General features: G+C 37.4%; 1 protein-coding gene across 2 annotated transcripts in view; it reads right to left on the bottom strand.

The window, feature by feature from the left end:
• The window catches only part of ube2f (ubiquitin-conjugating enzyme E2F (putative)), a 52,700-nt gene that overhangs the window by 15,107 nt on the left and 22,476 nt on the right, over positions 1-15,117 (bottom strand). For both annotated transcript variants that reach the window (XM_042494619.1, XM_042494618.1), the window contains 4 exons: positions 13,294-13,364; positions 12,943-13,000; positions 6,295-6,327; positions 3,669-3,731 (listed from right to left, as the gene is read on the bottom strand). In XM_042494619.1, the coding sequence (XP_042350553.1) occupies positions 3,669-3,731; positions 6,295-6,327; positions 12,943-13,000; positions 13,294-13,364 (225 nt within the window). The remainder of the gene's footprint in view (positions 1-3,668; positions 3,732-6,294; positions 6,328-12,942; positions 13,001-13,293; positions 13,365-15,117) is intronic.

Genomic DNA, 15,117 nt, shown 5'->3' with positions numbered 1-15,117 from the left:
GAATTACATACCATCTAGGAAGTTTAAGAAAAACGTCCTCAAACATCCTACCAGCAGTTCTGAAGATAAAGATTGTTAAAGGCCACTTGCAGTGCTTTGTACTATTGCCTATTGCATGCAATATAATAATCTTATTTTAAAATTGCATTTAATAATGCTTTTGGTTTCTATTCGGTCATTGCATACAATGTAATACAAACTGTATAGAAAAAAAACAGTATGTGTATAAAGTAGTGACTGAGCATACTCAGGCAGAAGGAAAAGCTTACATATGAAATCAGTCACACTTGTAACCCTCAAAAATAATGTTGCAAACCATTCTTTAAAAAAACAACCGAGTTACACATTTTCAATATTATATCATCTTTGTTTTCACATTTTAACAAAAACAAACAAAACACATCTCATTTTCAACCCCTTTTTAGCTTTTGATACAGAGAAAATACACAAGCCTCTCAAATCACATTTGCTCTGGAAGTAACTTTGTTTTTGCTCTAAAAAAAAATAATTTGCATTATTTTGTAATTTTCCAAATCATTCAATTTCATAGCTTTGGATTTTAAAAACAGTGTGTGATCATAGTAACCGGCCTTATTAATGTTTTTGTAGTGAAACTATTGAATTTGTTGTTGCTTTATAGGTTGACCCCAACAATTCCACACAATAAGACATATTCATTAATATTATCTGCAACCATTAAAAAAAACGCCAATACAGATAACTGGCAAAATACCAAATACTGGCCACGATAATCGGCGACTCCTAGTGTCGACTCTAGCGTATAGTGGTGGACTGTCTAGTATTAAGTCAAAAGGGTTTTTTACAACATGCACTTCGAACGCGATGTGAAATCGATGTGTTATCTTTTTTTGAATTCTCAAATAAAGCTTGTCCAAATTTTTAACTGCATTGCGTCAGTATTTCAGGTCTTCACAAAAGGGAACTGAAACGTGAGTAAAACCTCAGACACCTTGCAGACTACTTGAGTACTTGGGTATGTTAAAATGACCACTATAGTATTATAAACTTATCAGGCTCGGAGTTTTTGTCCCTTTAGTTTGCATCTAAGGCAATTAATGGAATAAGCAAAGGACAGCCACATTAGTTAGGTGACGGTCAGCTGACACTATGGTTTCCTAACAGCGAAAAAAAAAGATGCCAGCACCTCTGCCTGAACAGGTGTCTGGAAATAAATGTAGAGCAGTGTGCCTTATGTTTTATGTAAAACCCAAAATCTCTGACCGGGTGCTGCTAATCCATTTGCATGTGATCCTGGACCCGAGAAGTATGCATACGGGATACATAACAGACACATAATGGTTGACAATAATGAACTTATGAATCATTGTGATTCTGCGCCTCTGACAGGTGTAGAAGTAAGCCAGGTAATTTATGAATCTATTAAATGTAATGCAGTGCAATGAGGGATTGCTAATAGTCTATGTGCCAGTAGTAGTGCCTCTGATATTCAGTTCATGATATTTCAAACTCAATATTTTTTTTATCCCCAATCCTAACCAGAGAAATGTCTGAGTCTCTGGCTCACTAATAAGTTACCTGGGTTTTTAACACCAAAAACACAGACTGTATTGTATTTCCTTCATTTAAAGGCTCCAAATTGTTTCTCTCTCCCTCTGCAACTGAGACTACTGACAATCTAAAGAATCATATTCCCTGCCACACACCAGCAATCATTTCTTCCACACTCACTAGTCTTTCTTTCCCCCCTATAAAAACACACACACAAACTCTTTCACATCTAATGGGGTCACATTGCAACTATTATCACACACCGCTGGGCACATCCCAATGCATGATGGGAGAGGGTACGTTCAAAGTGCCAAAGGTCAAATGTCGTACTTTAAAATGCTTTCAGCCTCGCCTCAACTAACAACTAGCACCCTGGTCGGCAGGCTCCCTGCTGACTTACATTAGCGGTTTGCCATCCAGGGAAAGCAATTACTGTAAGCAGAACACCGTGAACATCAGTTTCTCCACACTTTCTGACACTGCCTGATGTGCCGATAAACCACTGAATGGCAGAGTTCATGTCTGAGATAGAAGTGAATGGCAGTGTGCAAATGGGGATAGATAGGGGGAATAAGTTAAGAATCAATTAGCCAGGGTTACTATCTTTTAGAAACATCTTGAATATTTGTATTGCTTAGAGCAACACTGGCGTCCAACCGATCCCACTGCAGTTCAACGTCTTTGTGTGAGTGAAAAATGCCGCATGATAAGGCCAAGATCGCTCGTATGCCTCCACCAACCTGTCAAGTTGCAGTTTGCATCCAACTCATAGAATAAACACTTTTTGGGGGGTGAAATGGAAGTTATGATACTGACATGTTGCTATGATTTTAGTAACTAATTTCCAGGAAGAAACATGCTATCTCCACTTTTAAACTATTTTTACAGCAGTACAGAGATCCTTTTCACATAGTACAGTTACAATCACCTGAATGTCAGTATCAGCAAAACGAGCCAGTTTGTGGTGGACTACCAGAGAAACAAATAGAGGACATTGCTTCACATATGGATGTTGATTCAAAGAAGCAACAAATTGAAAATATGGATTCTTCACACACTTCTTCCCACCTGCAGCACAGAAGATATATACAATCATCAAGGTGGGCACCCAAGATTAGCGTCACAAATTAAAATATCTAACCAAATGTCTCCCATTCTGTTCCTGAGTTGTTGAATAATGACCAAAATCTGTTTTTGTAGAACATTATGATGTCATAGTGAATTTGAACTATAATCTTTTTTGGTTTTAAAATTACATCACTTCATCGGCTTATCCTATTAAATATTTATTTTAAATTTAAATTTTGTCTTGTATGCATTCTTGAGTTATGGCCAAAAACATGTTTACATGACCTTTGACCACCAAATTCTAATCAGGTCTTTCTTGAGTCCAGGTGGATGTTTGTGCCAAATTTAAAGAAATTCAATTGGGAAATTCCTGAGATATTGTGTTCATAAGAATGAGACAATAGATAGACAGATGTACAACCTGAAAATATAATGCTTCTGGCCAGGGCTGTCGCTGGCACAGAGGCATAGAAACACATATAAACCCACAAGGGCATGCATTTGTGCACTGACATTAAACCACACAAACAAATTCAAATCACTAAGGAGGATTGGTGTGAATCAAGACAGTTTAGGGAGCTGATTCGATTTACAAATTCTAGAGCCTGCTGTTGAGGCACAATATTACTTAGTTGTGCATGACAAGTATGAGTTTTAAGAAGCACCATCTGCACCTGATTCCATGCACACAGTTCTTGAATATGATGTAACAGCCATTCTCTGCTCAGAGAGGCTGCTATGTGCTCTTTTAAGGCACTCTCACCTGAATATCACATAATCCTGCAAAGAGCAAGCAGTGCGCACAGGGCGTCACCGAAAACTGCAGCAGGAAATGCCGTTTCTGTAGCAGCCGTACATCTTGTCCAAATACATTTTCTATGCAGGCTGCCAAAAGAAGCTTGGATGTGAATATGGAGACTATAAGCACATCTGAGACACTATGGGGAGGCTTCCCAAGTGAATCGTCTGCAGGTCAATGATTAAAGTCACCGTTTGCACTGAATTTATGGCAGATGATAAAACAGAATTAAAGATACAATCTGCCTGAATGTGTCAGTAAAAAACCTCACCTTGTCTCTCAGATGATGTTCTGCTGCATCGATGTTCAAAGGGTCATCAAAGTTCAACAGGTCCTGGAGCAAAGACAAAGACAGAGGCAACATGAGGGGTATCAAGGTAGAGAAGTCAAAAGCAGCAAAGTTAAAGAAGAGTGTGAACATGAGTCAAGAAACAAGTGATTGATCATGGCCACAAGATCTAAAATGTTTGGTGATCTTATTATAGAACTTTTCAGGGTTCAGTACTTCTATCTGAGGGTCACATTTTGCTTCCCTATAAAAAAGAAAAAAGCTGCTGAGTGAGATATTGCCCACTTCAGCAATATGTGCCATTTGCAATGTCACCCTGTATTCTGCAACTGCGACAAACAAAACATCATAATTATGCTATTGCCATAGAGATGCCATGCACAACAAGTGAGGCAAGATCCGGAACGTTATCAAAGAGATAAAATGAAGAATGGCCTGAGAGGTTGTTTCTTGATTAGGAGGAAAGATTTAGGGCATGACCACACATCAATGCGGATTACCATCACCATTATCATTATAAACACAGTGCTGACCTCCGGGGAAGTGTGGAAACTTTTAAGATGCAACCAAAGCTTTATGCAAGCTTGCAATTAGCAAAGTAATTTGGACTAGACAAAGGCATCTGATTCTTTTAAGCTGCTTACTTACTGCTTGCTTTGGCATCCAAAATGTTTGAAGGTATACTGCAGAAATTCAAAATTGGCCCCTTCTCCCTACACTGCTTGTTGATACACTATGAATGTCACTTTCAGTTCACTTTGCTTTCAAAGGGCCGAAACTCCTCAAATGGTACCTAAACCATTAATTTGAAAGAAAAAAAAAAAGTCTGTGTTGTAAATGATTTGACCTTTATTTTTTGTTGGCTTTGCTGACAAAAAGAGACAGCCAGACAGCCCCGTTAACATGTGGAAACATGCCCACTACCCAGCCTCTGATCTCCACTGATCCTTGGCTGCTCTGCGCTGCCCATCACTCATGTGACACCCGTTCAGCTGGTAACCCCGTCCCATCCAAAGGCAGAACATATTTCTATGGGAACATTATGTCCACCTTCCTGTTGCCCCCCTGCTCACCCTATGAATAAGTAGTTTCATGCTGACCACAAAATCCCCTTTAGGATATAGGACTTTGACACCACTAGCTGTAGTGACACTGCCAACAGTGATAACACAGGTAACAGTGATAACATGTCACGTCAAAGGGGTTTTACAGCTTAAACTTGTGTGTTTACTCACAGGGTGTTCTGGGGGGCAACCACAGGGTGGACACAATGTTATCCGGCAACGCTTTAGGGTCGGCACGGCATTACTGGCGGCAAGCCAAACATGCGGCTCTGCTAGCTAGCTAGCTCCTACCAGACCCAGGTGGGCTGCAGCGCAGTAAACTGAAAAGAAGCATAATAAGCCTAGAGACCCACATGTGTAATTTGTCAGAAATTCTCTCAAAGGTCAACCAGTTACTGACTTAACCACTGACTTTCCTAACGTAAGTAACTTGTTAACCACTGACATCCCTACCATACATAACCAGTTAACCACTGACACCCTTACATACATACTAACTGGTTAACCATTGACATCCCTAACATATATTATCGGTTAACCATTGACATCCCTAACATACATAACCGGTTAACCATTGGCATCCCTAACATATATAACTGGTTAACGGTTAACCACTTATACCCCTTGTGTAGACTGCAAGCTACTATTGTAAGAATATTACATTTGCTGTACTGAAAAAGCCAATACTGAGAATGAGAATGCTTTATATGTCATTGTAGACAGAGCACACAACAAAATTATGACTAACTAAGCAAATTGCTGGCACCTGGCCATCCATCATTAAACAGACCTGACAAAGGGACTCATCAATCAACTATCTTTCTCCAGAACTGCTTAATGAACCATTAAAAATTTAACATATCCTCCATTAGTCTGATTTTTTCAACTGCATGTTGCATTTATAGTCACAGAATTAGATCTCTTTAAGCCTTCCTACAATTTAATATTCTTCTGCACGATTAAACACAATGTTTTTCCCCAACCATAACTCAAACCGGATTAGCTTGCTTCAATTTCTGAAAAATTAGTAATGAATTACTGTCTCTCCTGCCACAAGAGGACATCCATAACCTGCTGGGAATGCACCACCCCAAGCATAATGTGCAATCAAATTTCCTTAATTTTATTTCCCTATCATCTAAAAACGTTCTTCATACTGAGAAAGATAATTTCCCCCAGGTCAAAAATTATGGTCTTTTTACAGCTGTACAGAAAGATAAAAAACAGCCTTGGTTCATCTGATCTGGGTTTGGACTTATGTCATTGCTATAACCTACAAACAGTATGCGACTTAAAAAAAAAAACTTCAACAGTGTAGATTTATATGCTCCAAGCCTGAACTGTAAATTAGTTCAATTATGTTTGTTAAAGAAGTGAAATATCTGGTCACAGCTTTCTTTATTTTACTACAGATTTTAGGGGACAGACATGTACAGAAATAACCATTTATTTTTGTGCTGGCCATTTATCCAGTTACTATGACAAATTAACAAAACATATTTGTAGGTAGTTTAGTTTTAGTAAGCAAAACAAGCAAAACTCACCGTAAACAAGGAATTCAATCCCCAGACAACGTCCTAGGAGAAAAGAATTTTAAAAAAGGTTAGGTTTAAATATAAATTAACAAATACACTCATGTTAAAGTCCAGTACAATTAGACCAGAAGTTAAAACAGTGCATGTTAAAATATGTACTATAACACAAAGAATGTACATGTACATGTACATGAGGGATGTTCCTATAATGTTTCCTTCCCCAATCCCTTTTTTTTAAAACCCTGGACTCACATAATCTTGTCACTCATTCACAGAATAGGTTATTGCTCTAACATTCCCTTAATCAGAATTGAACTAAGAAAAATATTGCTCTTACAAAGCAATTTATACATTGTATAATATGCAAAAAAACCTTAAACTTGGATACCGCCACTATTTAAATGCCTCATTTCAGAACTTACTTTAATTGATTGTAAATGGTTTCAACTATACAACTATCTATACCTTAGCATGTTAAAAATCCTGTGTTTAAATATTTCATTAATATATATTGTTTTTATTGTTTGTTGTTTTGTCACATTTTACATATACTTTAACTGGCTTGTATACTGTTTATCTGTTCATCATTTTTAGGTTTGATTAATGATTGTTTTTATGTCCGCCTCTTGCTCAGCATCATTGAAAGAGGGGTCTTCCTAGATTAAGTCTGAAATGAAGGTTTTAATAAATGAAAACTTGACTCCTCTAATATTTAGCGTCCACCGATGATGCCAACATTTATTTTAACTGGCTGTATATAATGAGTTCTAAAATGCCTGGATCAGGACTGACCCCAATCTTGTGAATAAATTTAGAACACCCCCTACATATGAAAGGGTAACATTACAGACAGTAATTCAGCTGAAGCTAATTCAGATGGATAATGAGGGAGATGCTATTTTTGCCTTACATCAGAACACCGGACATTTTTCTGGGGCCTCAGAAAGAATGTGCGGAGTGGAGTGATAGGCAGTTTACTTGGCAATTTAATACCTTATATTATCATAAATTCCTTTCCGTCTTATGACTAAAAGAAAGATCTATTCTTTCACAAATCAACCACAAGCATTACAAGGCTTCATGGCAATGACAAAGAACTTCTTAGTTACAACATGTCTTTGTTTTTGTTTTGTTTTTTAAATAAATGTGCAGTCATACATCATACAGAAACTTCTGTGCACCATTATATAACTTAGTAGCAGTATTTCAAATGTTGATCATCTGAGAAAAAAATCCACTTACAGATAGTCACCTCTAGCTACCTCTCTTACAGGAATCAGGCCACCAGTGTGCATAACCTAACACTTAAAGCTGAACCACAACCTAATAACAAATAAAACCCTCACATCTATGGTACATATATACACATATACACACACATTTTATGTTTGATTTTCAAGAACTGTCCTGATTGCAAATGCAAGCTTTTTGACTTTCAGTCTTTATGATGGCAACCACAACATTCAGTACAAATATCATTCGGCATTAAACTTCACAAGAATTTGCAGAATTTCTTTCCTTTGAGTCAAAGCAGTAACACAGCAGTACAAAAGATACAAGTTTGAAATCGCCCAATCCCTGAATCTCCTGTCAGCAGGAGCCATGGGTCTCTTTAATGTACCACGGCAACATGCAGGGTACAACTCTACAGTAGGTCTGGCAGCAGCTATAGGCTGTGGGGTTCTGTGCATGGAAAAACAAAGGCGGCATCATAATTGCCTTTTTTTACGGAGGCTTATGACTTTCATTATCCTCAGCTTTCCACTTGCAAGAATAGTCGAGTGAAATCTAAGAAAGCAGTGGCAAGGCAACAGAATATAACCGAGCACTGGAAGATATCACAACAGACCAACAAATAAGGGAAGCTTTACTTCACTGGGAGCTGCTGCAAACATATTTTAGCTGGTCCGCTGATCTTTAATTTCAAATTAATGCTTTCAGGGATAACACTCAGTTGTCTTTTAATAATTCAAGACACGTGTACTTTTCTTATTTACAATAATGAAATAAAGTTTTGAACCAGGCTGAACTAATCACTAATACCAATTTATTGCTTTTTCTCTGTCCCGGTCTTCTTTGTGCCATATTGATAGGTTAATTTGCTAACTCAAAAAAAAAAATGTATTGATCACTGGTGAACTAAAACTAAACTATCCCAAGTTATTATTTGAGCCAGTCTGTTAGAGGTTTCACTTCTAAAGGCTGTGGTATACTATTTTCAAAACTCAATTTGATGTACTTTAATCGGTGATGAATTCAATGAATGCACTGATGTACTCACTGCACCTGGAGGTCTTTCCATCCACGCAGAAGATGGTTTGTGAGATGCAGTGAAATGGTTGATCTCATAAATAATGATTGAACTAAAAACAGAGACAAAAGGAGCTATTTTTTCTGTACTGTCTGATTTGTGTATACTTTATTTTGTCACTTTTCCAGTGTAACAGACTAAGATCTAAGCCTCTTTTACAAAGCCTGTTCGAGACGAAAATATCATGCCAACTCGTCATTCAGTATAAAAAGGTATGATGGCGAAATGGGGGACAGAGTTGTCTTGCCTTTGAATCGCCACAGGAGGTAATAACAGAACTCAATTGAGGTCTGTGAAAAGGGACATCTGGCAGGACGGGACCAAATGCAGGACGGGTGTGATGTTTTGACAACGTGTTATGCATATGATCCATCACAGGAAATTTAAATAGCAGCTAGTAGCAGTTAGCAGGCAACTCAAAGAAGAAGAATAGCAGCTGAAAATGTCCACAAACTGGTAAATGTTTGTTATTGCCATTGTATGCCACTGTTATTGTTTAAAAAGGGCTTGTGACACCACCTCTCTTTTGGTTATGACTGTACAATGTTGCCATCTTAACTGCCTGTTTTATAAGGGAATATAAAGCAGTTAAACAAAAACAGATAAAAATCAGGGGAAATGAAATACTTCTGCGAAAAAAGCAAAGCCCAAAGCAACAAAGTGGGGAGTTCGACATGACTGCATTGTTGTTGTTGATGTAATTTTGTTGATTTTACCATATAAACTATTATTGCAAAGATATTCTCTGTGCATGTGAGTGTGTGTGTGTGTGTGTGTGTGTGTGTGTGTGTGTGTGTCTGTGTGTCTGTGTGTCTGTGTGTGTGTGTGGGCTGAAGTGGAGAAGAGTGGTGACCAGTGAAGAGGGACATCATCACCCACTCAAAAACTAACACAATCCTTTCTGACTCACAGCTTTTGCACTTACTTTTTCTCACAAATTTTTGTGCACTCAGTGACACACATGGACCCAAACCCACTGCACTCGTGCATATGACCACATCTACATCTGCATTTAAGTAAACAACAACTGACTGCATTGAAACTTGGACCAAAATCAAAAAACAAATTACCATCAACTGTCAGACACAGGTCAGGGATGCAAATAGATGGCCATGAAAAAAAGCACAATAACCAAATAATCACATCTATGGGCTCCATCAAATGGCGACACTTTCAAGCAGAGGTGAACTCCATATGACTAAGCAAAAGAAAGCTTCCCGTTACAGCCATAGGCTCACCATCACTGCTCATAGTTCCAGACAGACAACCATTAAAAACTGCAAAATAAGTACAACATTTTTAGATTATCTTATCAACTTACTCACAGCTAGATGTCTGCGACTACTTGCAGACATCATGCCATGACGATCCACTGTATCTATTCAAGGTGCAGAATTGCTTTGTTGCACCAGAAAATTGGCAGCAGAGGAGGTGAAAATATCTCAACTCTCTTCTCTACACGTTTACCGTGAGCACATACAGTAGCTTCAATTAATGCATTTGTGCAGTAAAACGTTGCACAAATACATTCATGCAAATTACATGAAAGCTGCATTGCCAGTAATAGTTTTTCTTAAGTCGGACTACGTGCTCAGTGGTTATTATTTCTATAATGAACACAAACACAGAAAGAGATAAGCACATATTCTGTATGCAAAGCTGTTTTCCTGCAGTGACTTCTTGGAATTGAGACCAAAGACGAAAAGAATTCAAGACAAGAATACAGAGCTGAGACTGGAATATTTTATAAAGGACAAGGTATTTGTTTGTACTTCAGAGCAGTTGTATTGTTTGAAAAATTATATTTATACCATGTATGTGTATGCACACACACACACACACACGCACGCACGCATGCATACACAAACACACACACACACACACACATACACACGCACACACCTACCCATGAAAATAATCAGGAGAAGGTAGATGAAATACAGGTTTCTGTGTATGCATATTTGTTATGTACTACACATCTGCTCCAAATCTCACTGCAAAAACTGAGTATGATCACACCTTGGTTTCAGACAGTAAATAGCTGATGAGCTGGCATCTATATGCATGTCACAACTTCCACCACGCCGGCTACATAAGGTGTCTGGCGGAAAAGAAAAACGATTTCCACATTGTCTTTCTTTCTACTGTGCAGTACAAAACAAATAAGAGAATGCAATATAACTACTATGAAGAGAGATCTTTACCATTTGTTCTGGCAAAATAAAGTAAAAATGTCTTTCTTATTCTGCTAATGTGTGCAGAAAACAACAACTTAGAATACCTAAAAACTAGCAAGAGAATCTATAGAGATTGAACAAATCCTGGTAATAACTTCAAAGGCAGTCTTTGTAGGACACTTCAGAAAATTCACTGGATGACCCTCTAGTTGGGCAATATTAAAAAAAACCTACTGGCAATATATTGTTATATATTTTAAGAATTACATACAATACTGTCATCAAAAACAAAAAAAGTCTGAAGAGAGAGCTGCACAATGCACATACATATAAATAGATATGGACTGGAGAAACATATGTTGTAACAGATCGCCCCAGTAATGAGTCCTACACCCCAGAAATGAGTCAGCATTTTAGGACTTCCAATACCTTGATCTCAAACTCACAAACAATGTTTTATTTTTTTTTGGGGGGGGGGGTTGTTAGTTGCCTGAAATAGTCTATATTAACACAAAATTATAAGACTCGTGTTGTTGTACAACATTAAATGATATAGTACACAGCCCACTCGTAGACTCTAATGCTAATATGATTTTAAAAAAGGCGGCCGCTCAAAAGTGACTAAAGGAGATGACAGAACGTCATCACACCGAGCACGGCTTCACAGCCTCATTGTGGTAGGGATGTTAAGTTACGCCACTAAAATTAGCTTTTACCTGAGGCATCATTTGGGCTTCAATAATCCTAAAAGTGGTGTTAATATATGAGGATTATCTTGCTGAACAAAACTTGTAAGTATCATAAATTCTGGTGTGCCATAGAGCTTATTTTCTGCAATAATCCAAAATTGAGTGGAAAAAATCCCATAGGCTTTTTGATGAGACTACGTGGCCAAAAGAGTGGCCCCAATGTGAAGGCAGTTCGTGCTATTTTTAATTACATGTCGAGATCAAATAATCATATTAATCAACTGAAATAATTATTTTTATTTAATAACACATATGTTAGCATTGATGTACAGAATGAGGACAATATAGATTTAGGCATATATTTTCTTGTATCAAAAGAAGTAAGGTTTTGCAGTAATGACTGAATGAGCAAAGAAATACTATGTTTTCAGATTAGCAATACATTACTTTTAAAATATTACCATAACTGTCATTTGCCTGTTTGTTACAGGCAAATAGTGGCAATAACAAAAACATGACGTACTGTAGCTGCCTTTGAAAAACAAGCCTGTGCTCAGTGGGACACACTTTATGGCCCCACTGACCTGTGTTATCACCATAACAACTATTGCCATTTTCTTTTGTCCCATTCAAACGGCCATTAAAAATAGTCCAGTGTTCTTTCTATTCATTCTGTTTGTGTGGGTGAAGCTTATAGAAGGCAGCAGTAAAAGAAAATAAAGAGACTAAATCTAGCGCAAAAATTCATAACAGCCGTTGGATAATTGAAAACACTTCTGGTACTGTGGACACATGATGACCATTATCGCGGCAGACAAATATCGTTTTGAATGATAATCTTGTCATATCCCCCAAGATAACCCTCTTATCTGGAACTGGAGGAAGGAGGGCCATCCAATGCCTCTGAGAAAGTCCCTGCCCCTCCACTTCTAAAAATCAACTGCACCAAATATGCATACATTTACATATTTTCATAAATCCAGCCTTGTGTCCCTGCAGAGCAGCACAGGTAAGCCTTGACTGGGTCAGAGGGTTTAAGTCAGAATTAAACATGGGAGGCAGAGCTTAACCATACAACTGCATTCATTTCCACACCACCATCAAAGATAATTTCAGTCAAATCTTGAATTGGTATAACAGGGGGCGTCCTTGCTTTTAAACTTCAGTAACTGTTTCTAAACAGCTTGCAGAAAGTGCTTCATTGAGTGAAGGGTAAAGCAAAAGAAGTCAAGGCACACTTTTATATGCGGCTGAGAAGCTTCTCATTGTGAAGTTTACCTGGCTGAGCAAAAGCATATTATTGTGTCCTGTGATAATTCCGATGCAGCTCGTAGCAATATTAGCTATTAGTGTAAGAAGGTAAAAAAGTGGCTGAATATATTTGACTAAAAATGTTACTTTTCTAAATACCAAAAACCAGAGTCCTACAAATTTTCTTGAATGAAAAGCACGTTCTCTTAAATAAATGCATTTGATTTACCTTTAATGTTCTAGTGGGGGCCCAGCCAGTGCCATCAATAGAGTGTTCCCGCAATAAGCTGAAATAAAACAAACAAAACAAATAAGTCATTTACAATAATTTCATGTTATTTGACACTTGACGCATTGTATGTTGTTGCCCTCACACAATGCCAAAGGTGTTGTCAAATATTACAACCTCCACTGTTGTATAAAATCTCAATCGCTGCCCATTAAATTTTAGGGACTGCATGGTAAGAATGGTGGTGGATTTTTTTTTTTTTATTGGATGTTTAGATCAATTCCTAAGCAGGAAGAACAATAATGAAACACAACTTAAATATGACTTGAGGGAAGGTGAAGGCAAAATTACCTCAAGCAGATCTCTCCATTCTCTGTGATGTTCGGATGCCATATTCTGGTCAGACATCTCACTTTAGGAGGCTGGAGATTAACAAAGAGCAAGAAAAGGGAGAGAGGGAAAAATACTGTTTTTTAATTTCTTTATGATTTAATTTCTTTCAGACAATCTTTTAATGACCAACAAAAACAATGCTGTCATCAGTGACCCCATTATAGGGTTTTTTTTGTTTTGTTTTGTTTTGTTTTGTTGGGTTTCGTTTGGGGGGGGGGTTTGTGATAATGGGCTTTATAAATAAAATTGAAATTGAAATTGAATGGATAAAGACAAATAACTTCTACTATTACACAAATGTTATAATAACCACTCAAATTTGTTGTGGTTTTGTGAGCTACTTACAAATGTACTTTTTTGGTTAAAACAGCCTTTTACTATTAATATAAAGGTTCACAATCATCAGATGAATATAGGATCCTCAATGACTCTCCAAGGTTATTTTTTGCCTTCTTTATAGATAATTTGTAAAATACTCTCTAAACCAATTCATTTGTGTTTCCAATTTGCTTATGCTATTTATTGCATTTTAGGATCATGGGTATGCCTGCCAGTGCGCGGTTTCCTTTTATAAATCCTAAATCAACGTTGAAAATGTCCCCATGTTAATCAGCCTTACATTCTGCCCTAAAGGCCCACATTTAACCATAAATGGTCCGTGGAAAGCACCTCATGGATGTTTTTGTGCCTTCTGATCAATGATTCTTTATGGTAAATCATGGCAACAACAGAGTGCCACTGCAGTATTTTACACCTTTTAAAAAACGATCGCAGCAATTAATGGTATCCCCTTTGGGGGATGTGAGAAAGAGCTGATGAAATATTGAGCAGAATATAAACTGAGAATGCAGTTGGCTTATCATTTTTACAGTTGAGGGTTGCTTATGAATACTGCTTTTGTAGGTTTATAATAACGTGGATCTATAAGTAACTTATGATACAAAGTGATATTCATTTTATGTTTAATGATTCCTCTTACATTTAGCTTTGGGTAAAGGAAGTGGGTGCCAATGTGGTACCTCCCATACTGAATCATGATTTTGGTGCCTCATTTCTGTGCCAGATTGTGTGCATAGTTTGGCCAAGAGCGAAAGAGAGAGATAGCGCGTGTGTGCCAATGACGGTGACATTGAGGCTGCAGTATACTTCAAAACTGTTAAGAGGTAATATATTCAGTTTCAAGCTCAATTTTGCCTTTGCAATTAAAAAAAAATGGAAAAAAAACATTCTTTTACTTTTACATTGACTGTCATTGTGTGCTTCATTTTGGAAAAAAAGTATCTGTTCAGGCATTGTAGGATTCTGTTTTATTTTTATTTTACTTTTATTTAGCTTTTATTTAACCAGGTGGGTCCCACTGAGATACAAAGACCTCTTTTTCAAGGGAAGCCTGGCCAAGAAAGCAGCCTAAGAAATATAAAAGTTGCAACAAATAAAGACGAACACCAACTCACGCAACAAAACAAACAGATACATACTAGTTAAAAGCAACAGGATTAAGACTCAGGATTTACATTAAAACAAGTGCGATATGTAGCTGCTTCAAAGTTTCTCACTCTGTTTTTAAAAGTTTCAAGGGTGGTGAGTTCCTTTAAATTCGACGTGTTCTGCAGTAAGTTCCAGGCAGCTGTTTTAAAAGTATCCTTTTGGCACCAGTATTAGAAAAAAATAACAAATAATGCCCAACCCTACTCACATTTATTTCTACAGGCTGGCTTCAATTTATCACCTTAACATCTGTGTCACCGATTTCCCATCTCCAGAATGTTCATACACGTAGGT

The sequence above is a fragment of the Plectropomus leopardus genome, chromosome 10 (assembly GCF_008729295.1).
Source record: "Plectropomus leopardus isolate mb chromosome 10, YSFRI_Pleo_2.0, whole genome shotgun sequence".
NCBI classification, from domain to species: domain Eukaryota; kingdom Metazoa; phylum Chordata; class Actinopteri; order Perciformes; family Serranidae; genus Plectropomus; species Plectropomus leopardus.
Note: the sequence above shows the minus strand (reverse complement) of the source record. Positions and strands in the feature narration are given on the sequence as shown.